This window comes from Euprymna scolopes, chromosome 29 (assembly GCF_053919585.1).
Source record: "Euprymna scolopes isolate OS-2025 chromosome 29, ASM5391958v1, whole genome shotgun sequence".
Taxonomy (NCBI): domain Eukaryota; kingdom Metazoa; phylum Mollusca; class Cephalopoda; order Sepiida; family Sepiolidae; genus Euprymna; species Euprymna scolopes.
Genome location: NC_136510.1, coordinates 66514732 through 66530344, shown reverse-complemented (window position 1 = coordinate 66530344; position 15613 = coordinate 66514732). Strand labels below are relative to the sequence as shown.

The following is a 15613-nucleotide window of genomic DNA, read 5'->3' as shown; positions in this document are numbered from 1 at the left end:
CACAGGCAGGTCTGTATCCAACCTACTTGTGAGGAAGACTTAGGAATGCCCGACTTCGAGTGTCATCACAGCGCCTAAAGATGGGCTTTTCTGAGTCAAACCTTGACAAGTACTCTGTAATTGAGGCCGCTTTTCCCAACTTTATCCTCGACCCCACGGTCGAGGCACGTCGAAGACCTCGAGGTGACATGCAGTTCCTCAAGGAATGCCAAGTCGTGCTCAAGAAGCTACCTAGGTCCAGCAACCTTTTACAAGCTTCAAGAAAGCAGCTATGTAAGGAATTAGTTGGGGGGGGGGCTTCCAAAAACCCGTCGAGTGTCTGGACTTGTCAGAGAAGGAGATCCGCTCCTGATGGAGCTGGGTGCTAGGCATAAGAATAATGATCAACTCTGAATTCTCCCTGACCTGACGACTGCCCGAAATGCATTGCCCCTCAACACCATACAGCACAATGCCATACTAGTGAGATCGCCCAAGTGTTCCCACTGTGAGACCTCAGCAGAAGAAACACCGGAGCACAGTTTCTTAGATTGCAGTGAACTCCATCGATACTGCAAGTATATCAATAAGGTGACGGCTCACATCGATCCCGAGTATTCTCACCTGCTGAGTGTATCCCTGGTCATGCACAATGCCAAGCTGTCATGGAATGGGGAGAAACAAATAGTGTTTCTCGTGATCCTGGCCATAACCAGAATGATGGTGTGGACCTCGAGACTGAACGAGGTGTGAGGTTGAATCTGAGACAGATCAAGATCTGGTCATTTTCTTCAAACACCATTTGAATGTTAAAATCAGGACTGATAAAAAGAGATTAGCTTTCGACAGAAGATGGATTAAGGCAGCAAACTTGTGCGTACGAAGAGGAGCCAAGTTAGAGTATGTGTTCCCTGCCTAGGCATGGCATGCATGGCTCTTAGTCTTGCCAGACCCCAGTCCCAGTAATGTAAGCCTTATTTCCCTTAGTTACCCGAGTGAATGGTTCCCTTTCCTCTCCCGATAGAGAACTCCAAGTTGCCTGCCCCCTCATTCTTTTTCACCCCCAGCTTCTTCCCCAAACTTAGAGAGGCTCCCTAGCAACTCCTCCATCTTTTATTTTGTCTCAAACTTAGTTCTTCAAATCCCTTAGGGATTGACCTGCTTGGCTTGTTTTTGGCCTTCATCGAGCCAGAAAACAGTGGGCGGTCTGCCATCTAGTGACAACTTTTTTTCTTTTTTGATTGTCCCCCTCCCCCCAATGAATCAGCTTTAACTTTTGTTAAATATATGTAAATAAAAACGATTAAGCTTTTTTTTTTAGTTTAATAAAATAAGAAATAAAATAGATTTGATTTGGGAACAGTAAGTATGAGAGCCCCTGGAGTGATGGTTGCGGATGAGAACTTTAACTAGAGATACACCGCAGACAAGTAAAAAGGTACAATGATAAGGATGACTACAACCCCCCTCCTATTTTTTGAGTTGGCTTTGTGCCTAATTGTTTATTTTTTTTTTTACTAATATTTGTAATTTTTACATTTATAGAAAATAAATGATAAAAATCTCAAAACAAAACAGCTAGTTTTTGGCAAAGAAGAATGTAATTCATTTTATTTTTAATTTTCTCAGTTCAGGTCTCGATCGCAATTTCAAATTAAGGCAAATGAATAGAGAAAGTGATAGGAGAATCTTTATGATGCTTATTTCTCCTGTCAACTAATTAACTCTCTAGGTGCAACTGTTTTCTCTAACCTATGTAAGGTAAATTTGCTCATTTCAAGCACGTAAAAATAAAGTAATTAATGAATTTACAATCGATTAACATGTATTATTTTTTTAATCAATATTTAGAAATATACAAGAATATATTTACATTAGTTTGTGACCCAAAGACATTATATAAACATTATTCCGATAATTATTGAACATTTTAAACTGCACTGTGCAGAGGAGAACTCAAATGCTGTGTTCCTTGAATATTTTGCGTTTATTTTACTAATTTAGCAAGAACCAGATTTGCCTAAAGATATTAAATCTGCAATCATCATGGGAATGACCAGGTTAGTTTATTATTTTTATAAAATTAATTTATATTTATTACTCCAAGAACAAAACATTTTATGCAGTTCCCTAAAGATCAATACAAACATTTATTTATGAATCAGACTATTACAATTAAAGATGGACCAAAAGACAAACCGTTAGTCTTCATGCCTTCTGAACACTAACCAAGTCTAATAATAACGTTATAAGCATTTATTTATGAAATTCAGACTATTATTGTTTCTTCTTCTTCTTCTTCTTCTTCTTCTTCTTCTTCTTCTTCTTCTCATAGCAACAGAAAAAAATAGTTAAGTGCCCTAAAACACCAAGATGGCTTGGAAATAAGTGATAATTTTTTTGTGAACTAACCCAGTCTAATAATAACGTTATGAGTATTTATTTATGAAATTCAGACTATTATTGTTTCTTCTTTTATAATTATTTATATCGACTAAATAACCTATCATGCTCCTCCAAATAAGAACCCTTGTTATATGTTAAAGAACTAGAATTTCTTTTTTATTACTTCGTTATTACAAATGAAGACTGAAAATCACTCAAGGATAATGAGACAGAATGATTGTCAGATAAAAGATACGGGATACTTTTTGATAATAACATTTGTTAACATTCGTTTAGAAGATGAGTTGTATTCAGCAGGGAATTATTCCTGCAGTAATGTCCATGGAAATTCCACTTGATGCTAAGTGCATGGACGGAAAAGGAAAGTCTTTTTCCGTGGATGTAGCAATGTGGAATATCATACAAGTAGGAACCAAATATTCAGGCAATAATTGTAGAGTAGAGAGAGTTTAGCAACGTCTCTTTTGTGTGAAATGAGTTGTAGAAATCCGCCACTAGATTTTGCACTCTGTCAAGGCAGGAAAGAAAGCTTCATGTGGCTTCGCCCCAGATGTGGGAGCAGTACTCCATGGTAGGACATATCGATCATTTAGACGACAAATATCGAAAAACATTAATTTCTTCACCCTAAACTGGGCACTTTTCTACGGGGGGGGGGGTCGCTTTTTCGCCGATATTTTTGAAAATCATCCTCTCCTTTCGATTGTCTAGCCTTAATTTAAACATAAGTCACTTCCGGTTCGGTGGTGGTCGTAACAGCAAAGACGTCAGGTTTTTTCCCCGTTCTTTTCCTCCTTCGTGGTACGGGTTCGAGCCTGTCTTCCTACTTCCATTTTTTTTTTTTTTGCTCACCAGACGCATCCAAACACCCGGGCAAGGCCGGGCTGAAATGCTAATATATCTATAAAAATGAACGTGTCTGTGTGTCTGCGTGTCTGTGTGTCTGTGTACATTTCCCTACGCAATAACTCTGTCAATTTTTAGTCTACAGACTCGAAATTTGATATACAGTGTACTGAGATTTGGAAAAATCTTTGTGATCGGTTTTCGGCCAAAAATTTTGCTATTAAGGGGTCAAAGTTTGACGATTTGACCTTTGAGAACTCTACCAAACTTCTCTGCCAATTTTGGATCTAAGCACTTGAAATTTTAGATATAGGTTCCTTGGACATGGATCTAACTTAATAACTTGATTTGAGTCCAAAACAATAAATGTTAAGGGATCATAATAGGGGTCAAAGTTTTAAAAAATTGACCACTTTTTTTTTTTTGCTCAACTTACACCTCCAAACACCCGGGCAACGCCGGGCTGAAATGCTAGTATATGATAAAAACGGAGTTGGAAAGACCTTTCGCCCGTTTAGTGCAGATTTTTTCAAGAGTAAAAATGTAAAATGCTCAGTGAGCCTGCATTAAATGAACAAAACGTTATTGAGTTTTTATCGTTGGATTTTTTTAATCCTATTTTAATCATATATATATATATATATATATATATATATATATATATATATATATATATATATGTATATATATATATATATATATGTATAGGCTTGTGAAAATGTAAATTTATGGCACAAAACCGTCGCAAAATTTGCTATTTTTAATACAATTCTGTCTAATAATGAAATTCAATTCATAGCTAAAGAATTCTGCAAGAATGTTCAATTGCTTCACTCCATCCAATATATAATAGCCAAGCACTAGAACATTAAAAACATCAATGCAAAAGATTCAATAAGAAGTGAAAAAAAGGGAGCAGGAGATATTGTACAGGAATAAAAACTCTCATTAAAATATTAATTAACTAAGAAAACAACTATAATAAATGTGTCAAACTAGCTGTATCCACCTGGCCACGTGTTGTGGTGTCTGAGTCTGGTTGATGCAATTATTAGATTGATTAATATCTCTCTCTCTCTCTCACACACACACACACACACACACACACACACACACACACACACACACACACACACACACACACACACACACACACAAATGCATACAGAAGCAAAAACCCCAAAAGCACATACATGAGAAAAAACACATGCACACACACAAAAAACACACACGCACACACAAAGAAACATACACTCACACACGCACACACACAAACACACTCGGAAGCACACACCAAAAAACACACACACCCACAAAAAACACACACGCACACACAAAAGAAAAACAGAAACATATACACACATACATGCAAAAAACATACACGCACACACACTAAAAACACAAACACTCACACACGCAAAAGCACACACACACATGCACACACATGCACACACACACACACACGCACCCCCACGCACACACTTCAAAAATAGTAAGGACTAGACAGTTTAAAGGCTATAAAATTACACATAAGGAGACTTTGAAGTACATAAAATGTCAATTTACGGTTATAATTAAATGTTAGAGTCAAGCAATATAGTTAACTGTGTAAAGAAAAAAACAAAGAAAATACCATTATTGAGTGTCTGATAAGGAGAATCGTAGTAGGAAGCGCGGTTATGTTTGCTAGTATATATGTTATGCTGGGTTAAACAGAGCTGAGAGGGAAATGATAATAGTTTTATGTATAAAATAAAATGAAATGTGATTCTTAGTAATTATAGGAACAGCTTTACTCATGAAAAATAATTTTAATTGCACTTAGATGGATGGTCCAAATCTTAAAAAGATCTCTCGATTAACATATATGAGATAGCATCACACACACACACACACACACACACACACACACACACACACACACACACACACACACACACACACACACACACACACATGCAAACACGTAAACAAACACACAAATAAACACACAGACGCACATGCACAAAAAACACACACATGCATACATAAAAACACAAACATGCATACACACATATGCACACATATACGCAATAACACACAGACGCAGACATACACATGCACAGACACGGAAAACCACACACGCACACAAAATAAATAAACACAAACATGCGCAGACACACATGCACACATGCAGAAACACACAGACACAGACATGCACGACCAAACTCAAGCACACATGCACAAAGTCATGCACTTACACACGAGCACACACATGCACACACACACATACCCACATGCATGCACCCACACAATTACACATACTTCGAAAATAGTAAGAAGTAGACAATTTTAAGCCTTTAAAATCACACATGAGGAGATTTTGATGTATATAAAATGTCATTTTACGGTTATAATTAAATGTTAGAGTCAATCATTATAGTTAAATGTTTAAAGGAAAGAAACAATGCTAACCGAAATGTTTTTTTTTTTCAAGGGTTGTATTTTTAGGGTGGGTACTGAAAGAATTCAAAGTAAAAACACCCCCCCCCGGAAAAGTGAATGACCTCTTACAAAACAAACTAAAATAAAAAACAAAAAAATAGCATTGTTCACTGTTTGGTACGGGGAATCGAAGAAGAATAAAACAATGCTAACCATAAATGTTAATTATGTTTGTATCAGGGATGTTTATTTTTAAGGTGGTTAGTTTCGAGGTGACAATATCTGTGTAGGTAACGGTAATGGTATTAATATGTAAAATTACGATTATGAGCGATTAAAATTTTTTGTAGTTGGTTTAATATTTATAAAATGACTGCTTCGTGTAGAGAGAGACGTCATGTTTGTGAAGGTCTGATGCATTCGTTTTTTGAATAAGTTGTTTCGTCTTGAATAATGGATCTGTCAGTTTTCAGCCAATGAGAAAAGACAGAAATTTCAAAGGGACGAATTATTATTTTTTAATTGATAACTTGAAAGATAATAGTATGTATATGAGTATATGAATCAGTTATGAAGGGTGCTAGGGAAAAATAGTTCTAAGGTGTGTATATAATGATGAATGGGGACGGTAATAGGACTGTAGATTTAGAGGGAAAAGTAGGAACTACCTCGTCAAAAGATGTTGCGATTATGATGATATTGCTTCTAGGATGTAATGTAGGATTTTATTATAACCATTAAATGTGTCTAAAATGTCGTTCTAAAGTTACATAAGATAGTAGCTAATAATCTAGACATAATAAATTTATATGTGGCATATTTTTTTGCAAACCTACGGTATTTTAGTCCAGAGGGGAATCATTTTATTATATAGTAGAAGTAGATATATATTTAACATGCCTATGATAAATATATATTTGTTATTTGTTTAGTGTAGTGTGAAAGGGAAAGTAAAAAATGATTGTATTTAAGAGTTTATTTTATTAACTGTTTGTGTATAATATAAAAAATGAAAAGATTTTCTTTTTTCTCTCTTTTCCAGGATAATAATGATAATATTCCTGATTCAATTGACGAATTCTACAAGTATGACCATTTTTACAATTTACTTTCAATTATTTTATTATTGTTTCGATGAAAATATTTCTTATACTTGTATTGACAGGAAGTTGACCTTCTAGTTTAAAAATTAAGTTGCAAAAATCTGGGGATTCATAAAAAACTATGGAAATTTTATCAATGGTTTGAAGACGTTAGGGTATTTGGTATCAGTATTTGTATCTATTTTTATATTCTTTTTTTTTTTTGGGTAGTTTGCTGCTTTCGCTTATCATGTGGTTTATTGTTTTATCTCTTTGCCCACAGAGTCTGTATTTACTGGGATTTCTTTTGTGTCTTGTCGATCCTTGTGTAATACTCACCAGAGTAGCAAGCATCCACATATTTGTACATTGTGTGGATGTGCATGCGAGTGGTAGCGTGACAGAGGAGAGGTGGACTTGCTGCAGGGAAGTGTTGGGTGGGAAAAGAGAAAAAAAGATGGTGCCTGGTGTTTTATAAACTGTGGTCTTGCAAGATCGCGAGATCACGAGAAAACAGAGGGCACACATGCAAATGAGACCGGGTGAAAAACTGCATAAAAAGCAAGCTTGAGTGAGAGGAAGGGACAGTGTCATTTACAGTCACGAGGTTATTGTGTTACTATTGCGAGTGTTGGTGACGATTGAAGTTGAATTCGATACAAGCTATGACTGGGTTGAGAGGAAAGAGTTGACCTGCAATTTCTGTGAGGTTAAGAGAGTGCACACTGTGATTTCCCTGAGATTGGCTGGGGATGCTCTGAATGTGTATCAGCAACTTAGTGCCACCAAGAAGGCTGATGTGACCGCTATAAAAAATGTGCTGTACAAGGCATTTGCAATGGATCTTTGCATGGCTTATGAAAGATTCGCCCCCCAGGAAGCTCATACCGGGAGAAACCGTGGATGTGTTCTTTGCGGAATTGAAGAAACTTGCTGTGCTGTTCGGTAATGGAGTGTTGGAGAGGACATTGGCATATGCATTTGTGGCCGACCTTTCCACCTGTGTTAAGCAATTGCTGAGAGCCTCTACCAGTGTCTGCAACGCCTATGGAGCACTTGGTGGAACGCGCCCGGGCTATCATCAGAGATGAGGACATGGGAGAACCAGTTGTGATGGCGACAAAGGCAACCCAGAACAAGGCCGGTGAGATTCTCAGTCTGAGCCCCATGACTAATGGAAGATGTTACCGCTGTGGTCGGCCAGGTCATTTTGCGAGAAGCTGCACTGACAAAGGGCAGGGGCAACTGCGCTGTTTCCAATGTGGCGGCATAGGGCACCTAACCCAAAACTGTGTGGGAAATGCATCAGGGGGCAAGATGTCAGTACTGCCCTGCTCCCCAGACAAGATCTAAGTGACGCGCAACCTATGATAACTGTGTGCGTGAAGCGAGTGCCCTACTCAGCTCTTCTCGACTCCAGCTGCTCACATACAATCATGAGTGCCAGATTGTGTCGGACCTGGACTAAAAGGAACATTAAAGTCACTATAATAGGCAGTGAGACACAAGCATGCTGTGAAGGCCCACACGGACTCTGGTGTGGCCAGAGAAATTAATGTTGGTGACGCGAGGGGATTTGCTGGGTTTCAACGTACTGTTGGGCTACGATTCTATCAAGGCACTGGGGGGAGTGATCATCGAAAGAGACGGGAGTGTGCGCTTTTTAAAATACCCGGTGTGTGCTGCAATCCACATCGATCGCCCTGACTTTAAAGTGGGCTATGACTATAGCCAGCAGGCCTGGACTGCATCATGGAAGTGGACTGAGAAAAACGCACCAACCGAATTAAAGAATCACGTCGCAGAATACCCTATACCTGACAAGGCTCGTGATGAGTACGAGCAAGAGCTTGAGGCATGGATCCGAGATGGATGGCTGATCTGCTACCCTGAGAAGCTTGGTTGGCCCAAGGGTCTGATACCCTTAATGGCGGTTATCCAGCATAACAAGTCAAAAGTAAGACCAGTGCTGGATTATCGTGAGCTCAACCAGTACATTGAGGCTTACACTGCTGGTGCTGACATGTGCGCCAGCAAACTGAGGGAATGGCGCCAGAAGGGCTTCAATGTGTCAATATTAGACCTGCGGAAGGCCTATTTGCAGGTGCGAGTAGATGAGACACTGTAGCCGTTCTAGACAGTGTGGTTTTGGGGTCAGAGGTACTGCCTAACACGACTTGGCTTTGGTCTGAATGTGGCACTGCAGATCATGAAGACCATTGTGAATGTGGTTTTGTCTCAAGAAAAGACCATTGAAGATGCAACATCAGCCTACATTGACGATGTCTACATCAATGAGGACATAAAATCTGCATCGTGCGTCAGGGAAAAATTGGCTCAGTTTGGTCTGCAGTGCAAGAATCCCGAACGTCTGAGGGATGGAGTGCGCATATTGGGATTAGACGTCTGTGAGGAAAACGGCACCCTACAATGGAGGCGTGACAGTGGGATTCCAGGCATCCCTGACGTTGTTACGAGGTGGACCGTTTTTTTCCTGGTGTGGGAAACTTGTTGGACATTTACCAGCCTGTGGCTGGCTCCGTGTAGCTGTGGGTGTCATCAAACGCACAGCGAATTTGGTAACCATAGGTTGGGACAATGTGCTTGACGATGCTCTTCTAACTCTGATGGTAACTGAGATCCTGGAGAGAGTCAACAAGGAGGACCCTGCCCATGGAAAATGGTGTGTTGATGCAGACCACGTAAATGTGTGGGTTGACGCTAGTTCATTGGCATTGGGAGTCGCATTAGAGCAAGGAGGGAATGTGTTTGAAGACGCATGTGGCTGCGACCCGTGAGTGATGCTGAGCACATCAACTTAAATCTCACACTGCAATGGCAATTGAAGAAACTGCACCTGTACACGGATTCTCTCTGCGTCTACCACTGGGTGTCTGACACACTTTCAGGATAGACAAGAATCCGCACTAAGGCAGCCAGCGAGATGTTGATCTGGCAAAGGCTAGACATACTGAAGAGTCTGGTCTCTGAGTATGGACTATCAGTGGAGGTAACGCTGGTAACATCACATTGTAATCGTGCCGACTAACTAACCTGTGTACCTTACAGATGGTATGGAGCTCGATCTCACGCAGTTACAATTGGCGCAATTAGCCCATGTCAAATACAGAAGATTCATGCACAGAGTGGACATCCAGGTGTCAAGAGAACAGTGTATTTTGCAAGGCATGTGGACCCAGCAGTGACAAAGGCAGATGTCAGGCAGATTGTCAAACACTGTGAGGCGTGTTAGTCTATTGATCCTGCACCAGAGCAATGGCGAAAAGGATGATTGGACGTCAAGAAGGTGTGGCAGTGGGTGGTGATGGATATTACCCATTACAGTGGTAAACCCTTTCCAACTCTTATCGATTGTGGACCCACACGTTTTGTGGTATGGCGACACATGATTAGACTGGACTCAGCAAGTGTTGTTCATATCTTGTCATCCATCTTTTTGGGGTGCGCCGGAAGAGATCTTGATGGTAAACGATGCTGTTTTTAGCAGCCAACAAGTTTGGCAGCTGTTAGATGAATAGGGCGCCCAACTACGGCTGCGATGCGCTCATGTGCCATTGTAGCATTAAGAGGATTGCTGCCAGAAAGCAATGTACCATTACGGAGGCCACGTATTGATATAACGTCATGCCAAAGGATGGAAAATTACCTACAACAGTGCTGGCAATGCCATATACACATATAGTGTTAGACTAAAGGGAATTGATGCTGCACAGCCAGTCAACCAGAAAAGACATGGCAAATATGAGGTAGGGGATCCAGTTTGGGTGAGACCACCTGGAAACTGGTGCACCACCAAATTCAAGCGAGGACGAATCTCTGGGTTGATCAGCCAGCAGTCAGTCCTAGTTGATGGAACCCCTAAGGCACATCATACAACTGCAGAGGAGAGCAATGAATCCTCAAGTGATGAGCTACTTATGAACGAAATCAACAGACCAGAGAGTGATGATTATAATTCATCTGACGCAGCAGAAACAGAATTAGAACCAGACCCGAAACCAGAACCAGAATCTGAATCAGAACCAGAATCTGAATCAGAATCTGAACCTGAATTTGAATCTGAATCTGAATCTGAATCAAAACCAGAATCAGAACCAGAACCTATGAATGTGCCCCTTCACAGAAGTAAGCCGACTAGGAGACCAACTCTGCAGTGCACTTTGTGTGATCATCAGATCAGGGCGGAGTGTAATACTCACCAAAGTAGCAAGCGTCCACGTATTTGTACATTGTGTGGATGTGCATGCAAGCGGTGGCATGAGAGAGGAGGGGTGGACTTGCCGCAGGGAAGTGTTGGGCGGGAAAAGAGAAAAAAAGATGGCACCTGGTGTTTTATAAACTGTTGTCTCGCAAGATCACGAGAAAACCGAGGGCACACATGCAAATGAGACAAGGTGAAAAACTGCATAAAAAGCAAGCTTGAGTGAGAGGAAGGGACAGTGTCGTTTACAGTCACGAAGTTATTGTGTTACTATTGCGAGCGTTGGTGACGATTGAAGTTGAATTCGATACACCTTGTATTAATGTGGTTGGTTCTAATCGCATTATCTTGTGCAGCTGTTATTAAGGTTACAGTTTCTCTATTTAGGGTTCCTTTTTATAGCTATGTCCAAATGTTTTCATTAGTTTCATTTTTTTTGTTATCCTTATGAAGCTCTTTCTCTTTCCATTTTTCTTTCCTTGTCTTATCCCTTGCTTCTCTTTTTTTATTTTGTTCGTTTTTTTTCAGTGTCTCTTGCTGTTGTAATTATTCTTTCTTTTGCATTATGTATTTTTCTAATTCTTTCTTTTTTGTCATTTACACAATCTTCTACACCAGTCATCTTCCTCTGTCTTTCCTTCTAATAAAGATTCGGTCATCATCATCATCCTTTGGGTGTAGATCATTGTGCATAGTCATGAGTTTCCTAGTCTTCTCTTCAAGCTGCTTCGTTTTTTTTTTTGGACTAGCCTATAAACGGTTCAGACTATGTTACTAGTGACTCTGCCCATGTGTTTTGTAACTATATAGTTTAGTTTCTATGAGTTTTCTTGTACTTCTAAGTGATTCCTTTCCAATTTTCTCTTTCATTTTTGTTGCTTTAATGCTGTCTGCTTCAAGAACTCTCAAATATTTGTAGGTGTCATGTTCATTTAGTGTCCTCATTTCTGTTTGGTTGAGTAGTTCTATGCCTTTTGTTGCCTCCAGGTTTTCTCTTCTCATGATCAGCAGTGCGCACTTTTCTATACCGAATTCTATTCAGATATCCTGCCTGAAGATTTTGGTTGTTTATTAGCATCTCTAGTTCTTTCTTGGATTTTGCAAAAAGTTTCAAGTCATCCATGCACATTAGGTGGTGCATTCTTTCATCTGCATTAGTCCATTCTTTCATCTATATCTCGCTTGTTGTTAAGGGGCATCATGGCTATGATGAACAGTAATGGCGATACTTCTGTATTGTAATCTCAGTTATGTATGGTTCATCAGCTGCCAGTTCAAGTCTCCATGTTTTCATTGCATTTTCAATCAAAATTATAATTTTGCCTGGTATTTTGTACATTCTCAGGAATTATATTATCTATACCTGTTGGATCCTGTGATATGCTTTCTTGTAGTTGATCCATGCCATGACTATGTTCTTTTGAACTTTTACCTCCTCCAGGATCTTTTAGTCTATGTACAGGCGGTCATATGTTCTTATTTTTTCTTTTTGGCATCCTTTTTGTTCCTTAGAGAGTAGTCCACGATTGTGAAAGGAGTGATAAATTTCTTCCCTCAGTTGCGCTGTTAGTATTTTTTACATTGTAGGTAAACATGTTATAGGCCTGTAGTTCCTGGGGATGATTCCTTTTTGTGTCTTTCTGCACCAGTGTGGTTCTATCTTTAGTTCATTCTAGCATGTCTGCTTCGTGGATACATCAAACAAAAGATCAAACAAAAGGGACGGAATTTAGATTATAAACTTGCTTGTCTAACCATCCACTTTTTATTATAACCCAGCACCTGTTTGTCCTTTCTTTTGGCCACCTAGCGATTTCTTGGCACATAACAGGAGTTTGATTCAGGTATTCTAACAGCATGACGTTCTTCTCTGGTATGGGTACTTCTTCCAGTTTTGTAAGCCTTGGAAACCTGCTCAACCTGTCTGCATTTCCATTTTTTCTTCCTTTCTATAGGATTAGTGCCCAACGATGATTTTTTTTTCTAAATATTTATGGTCAGTATATAATGTGAATGGCCTTCTATACAGATACTGATGAAATTTTTTTAATCCCCAAAACTACTGCTAATGCCGCCTTGTCAATTTGGGCATAATTTTTTTCCGCTTGTGTCAAGGCCCTTGATACAAAAGCTATCAGTCTTTTGAATTCATCCTCCATGATGCAAAATAGTACAGCTCTCACTCCATATGGATATGCGTCACACCACTTTGTTTGGGTTGAAGTGGACCAACACTTTTGGGGATTTTATTGTTCTTTTGCTTCTTCCTATGTTTGTTCTTGTTTTGACGTCTGCTCCCATTTTGCTTCCTTCTTAAATAACTGATGCAAAGGAGCCAGAATATTTGAAATGTTCGGAATATACTGTACATAGTAATTTATCATACCCCAAAAAGCTTGTAGCTCCTTTATTGATATTGGGAGTCGCACCTTATTGATATATCTTATTTTTTCGTCTGCAGGTTTTATGCATTCTCTCTTTATTATGAGGCCTAGATATAATACCTTGGAAGTTAAAAATTTGCATTTTCCCCGGTTTAGTCTCATTCCAAATTTTTCTAGCCTGTTCAAAACTTCCTCCAGGTGTCTAAACGATTTTTCCTAGTTTGCTTCTCAGTAGAATCTCATTAATTCTAATACTTACATTTCCAATACCCTGCAAAATATTTTCCATAGATCTTTGAAATATTCCCGGAAATGATTTGGACCCATAGCATAATCTGTTGTACAGAAAAAAGCCTTTATGAATATTGATAGTCATTAATTTCATTGATTTTTCATCCATCAATAATTGTTTGGTTTGAATCTAACTTGGTATAGGATTCACCTTCTCCCAATGTTGTGTACAGATTTTCCATTTTCAGTATCAGATAATTATAAATTAGTATTAGTTAGTGACCAGATTGATTGTTACTTTAGTCACCACAAATACACATGGACTGATTCGGTTTTAAAATGGGTACTAGCCAATTCAAAAAATCCAACTCGTGAAATTGTTCCTTTTTTTGCAATCTCCCTAACTCATTTTTTCTCTTTTTTAGGGTATTGACCTTGGTTTAAAATACCTGGGTTTACATAAAAAGTGGAATAGGTTCGCTTCACTTGACCTAACTTCCCATCGAATACAACCTCATTTCTAATATTTCTTTTAGTTTCAGTCTTGGTCAACTTACTTCACTGCTTGCACCTTGAAAATATCCTTCTATGGCAACTTCAGATGTTGCAGCCAATTTCTACAAAAGAGTGTGGGTGAATCTCATTCCACAACAATTAACGATATTTCCAACTGACGACTGTACAACTGCACTGGAACTTTTGTTTGTTCACATGGATGCAATTTCCTATACAAGACCTGAGACATACTTTTGTAGGTGCCAGCAACTTTTATCGATTATTTTTTACATGTTTTCAATCCCATTATCGTAACATGTTCTTGTATCTATATCGCTAGATACCCTCCTGTCACAAATGTTGATATCTACATAATAGGGATTCACTTTTTCCAGTGGTGTTCTGATTCTATTTATGACAAATTCCTCGGAATTACCTGAGTCTGCGCCTCCCACTTTCATTTACCTCACGGAATTCTATTTTTTTTTTACAACATCGGTGTTTTTTTTTTTGGGGGGGGGGGTTCAATTTTAATTTAAAACATTTATCCACTATGTGTCCTCCTCTCTCACAGTAGTGAAATATGGCATATCTAAAAGGGCATTTACTACCTGTGTTGCTCCACTCTTCTTTTGACCCTTCCTCCAATCTTTATTTTTTGGTCAACTCATTTGGTGGTGCAAAATTTTTGTTTATTTCCATTTTTTTGTTTGTTTGAATATCTTGTAAATGTTTGGAAGCAGATTCCATTTTGACTAATATATTATATATAATAATGTTAAAGGTGATTGTGCCTCTCTGCAAGTAGTCTCTTCTGAATGTAATCATCGTTTACTCCTATTATGAGGTTGTCCCATTTCATCTAAAAACGTTCCAAAACAACTATCTTTGCACATGCTTCTTATCTCTGCTTGTGATCGACTTGCCCGGTTAACAGTTCCTAAAATTAAAAACAAAAACGTTTTTCATCAGTCTGACAACATCGTCAAATTCTTTATCTTTCGGTTTATCTGAAGCAAATAAACTTGACATTTGTTTGTACACCTTGATCCTACAAACCGATAAAAGGATAGTGTGCCTCTACTTCGCATGAGCTATATCACCCGGAATATTTTTTGCCTCGAAAAAGTTTTCCAGACGTTTAATATATTGATCCCATTGTTCACTTGAACTATCAAATGATTCCAACCGACCAAAGGTAGTCATAATTCATTCTCTGAATGCTTGTGGGCAATTTGTAATGAACAAACAAAAGGAATTTATAAACTGGCTTTATTCCAATCGCTAATTACATACTACTACTACTACTACTACTACTACTACTACAATAATAATGGCGTCTTTACACTGCATCTGGAGAAAGACCGGATGTGAGTTGGTTTCCTTTAGTTTTACTTTCTTCAACTTCTACACTCGTTTTCTCTCCCTTTACAAGTCTTGGTACTTTTTGACCTTCTTTTCTTTATTTTTCACATTCATATCAGCTGGTATTACTATAGCAATGATTATTGCCTTCTGTTCCTTTTCTCTAACAAGACTAGATC

General features: G+C 38.7%; 1 protein-coding gene across 3 annotated transcripts in view; it reads left to right on the top strand.

Annotated features, from left to right (window-relative positions):
• Positions 1 to 1850: 1850 nt before the first annotated feature.
• LOC145252679 (uncharacterized) overlaps positions 1851 to 15613 on the top strand; it is a 166674-nt gene continuing 152911 nt past the window's right edge. For all 3 annotated transcript variants that reach the window (XM_080112500.1, XM_080112499.1, XM_080112498.1), the window contains exons 1-2: positions 1851 to 2039; positions 6698 to 6741. In XM_080112500.1, coding sequence (XP_079968626.1) covers positions 2026 to 2039; positions 6698 to 6741 — 58 coding nt within the window. In that variant the 5' untranslated portion in view covers positions 1851 to 2025. The remainder of the gene's footprint in view (positions 2040 to 6697; positions 6742 to 15613) is intronic.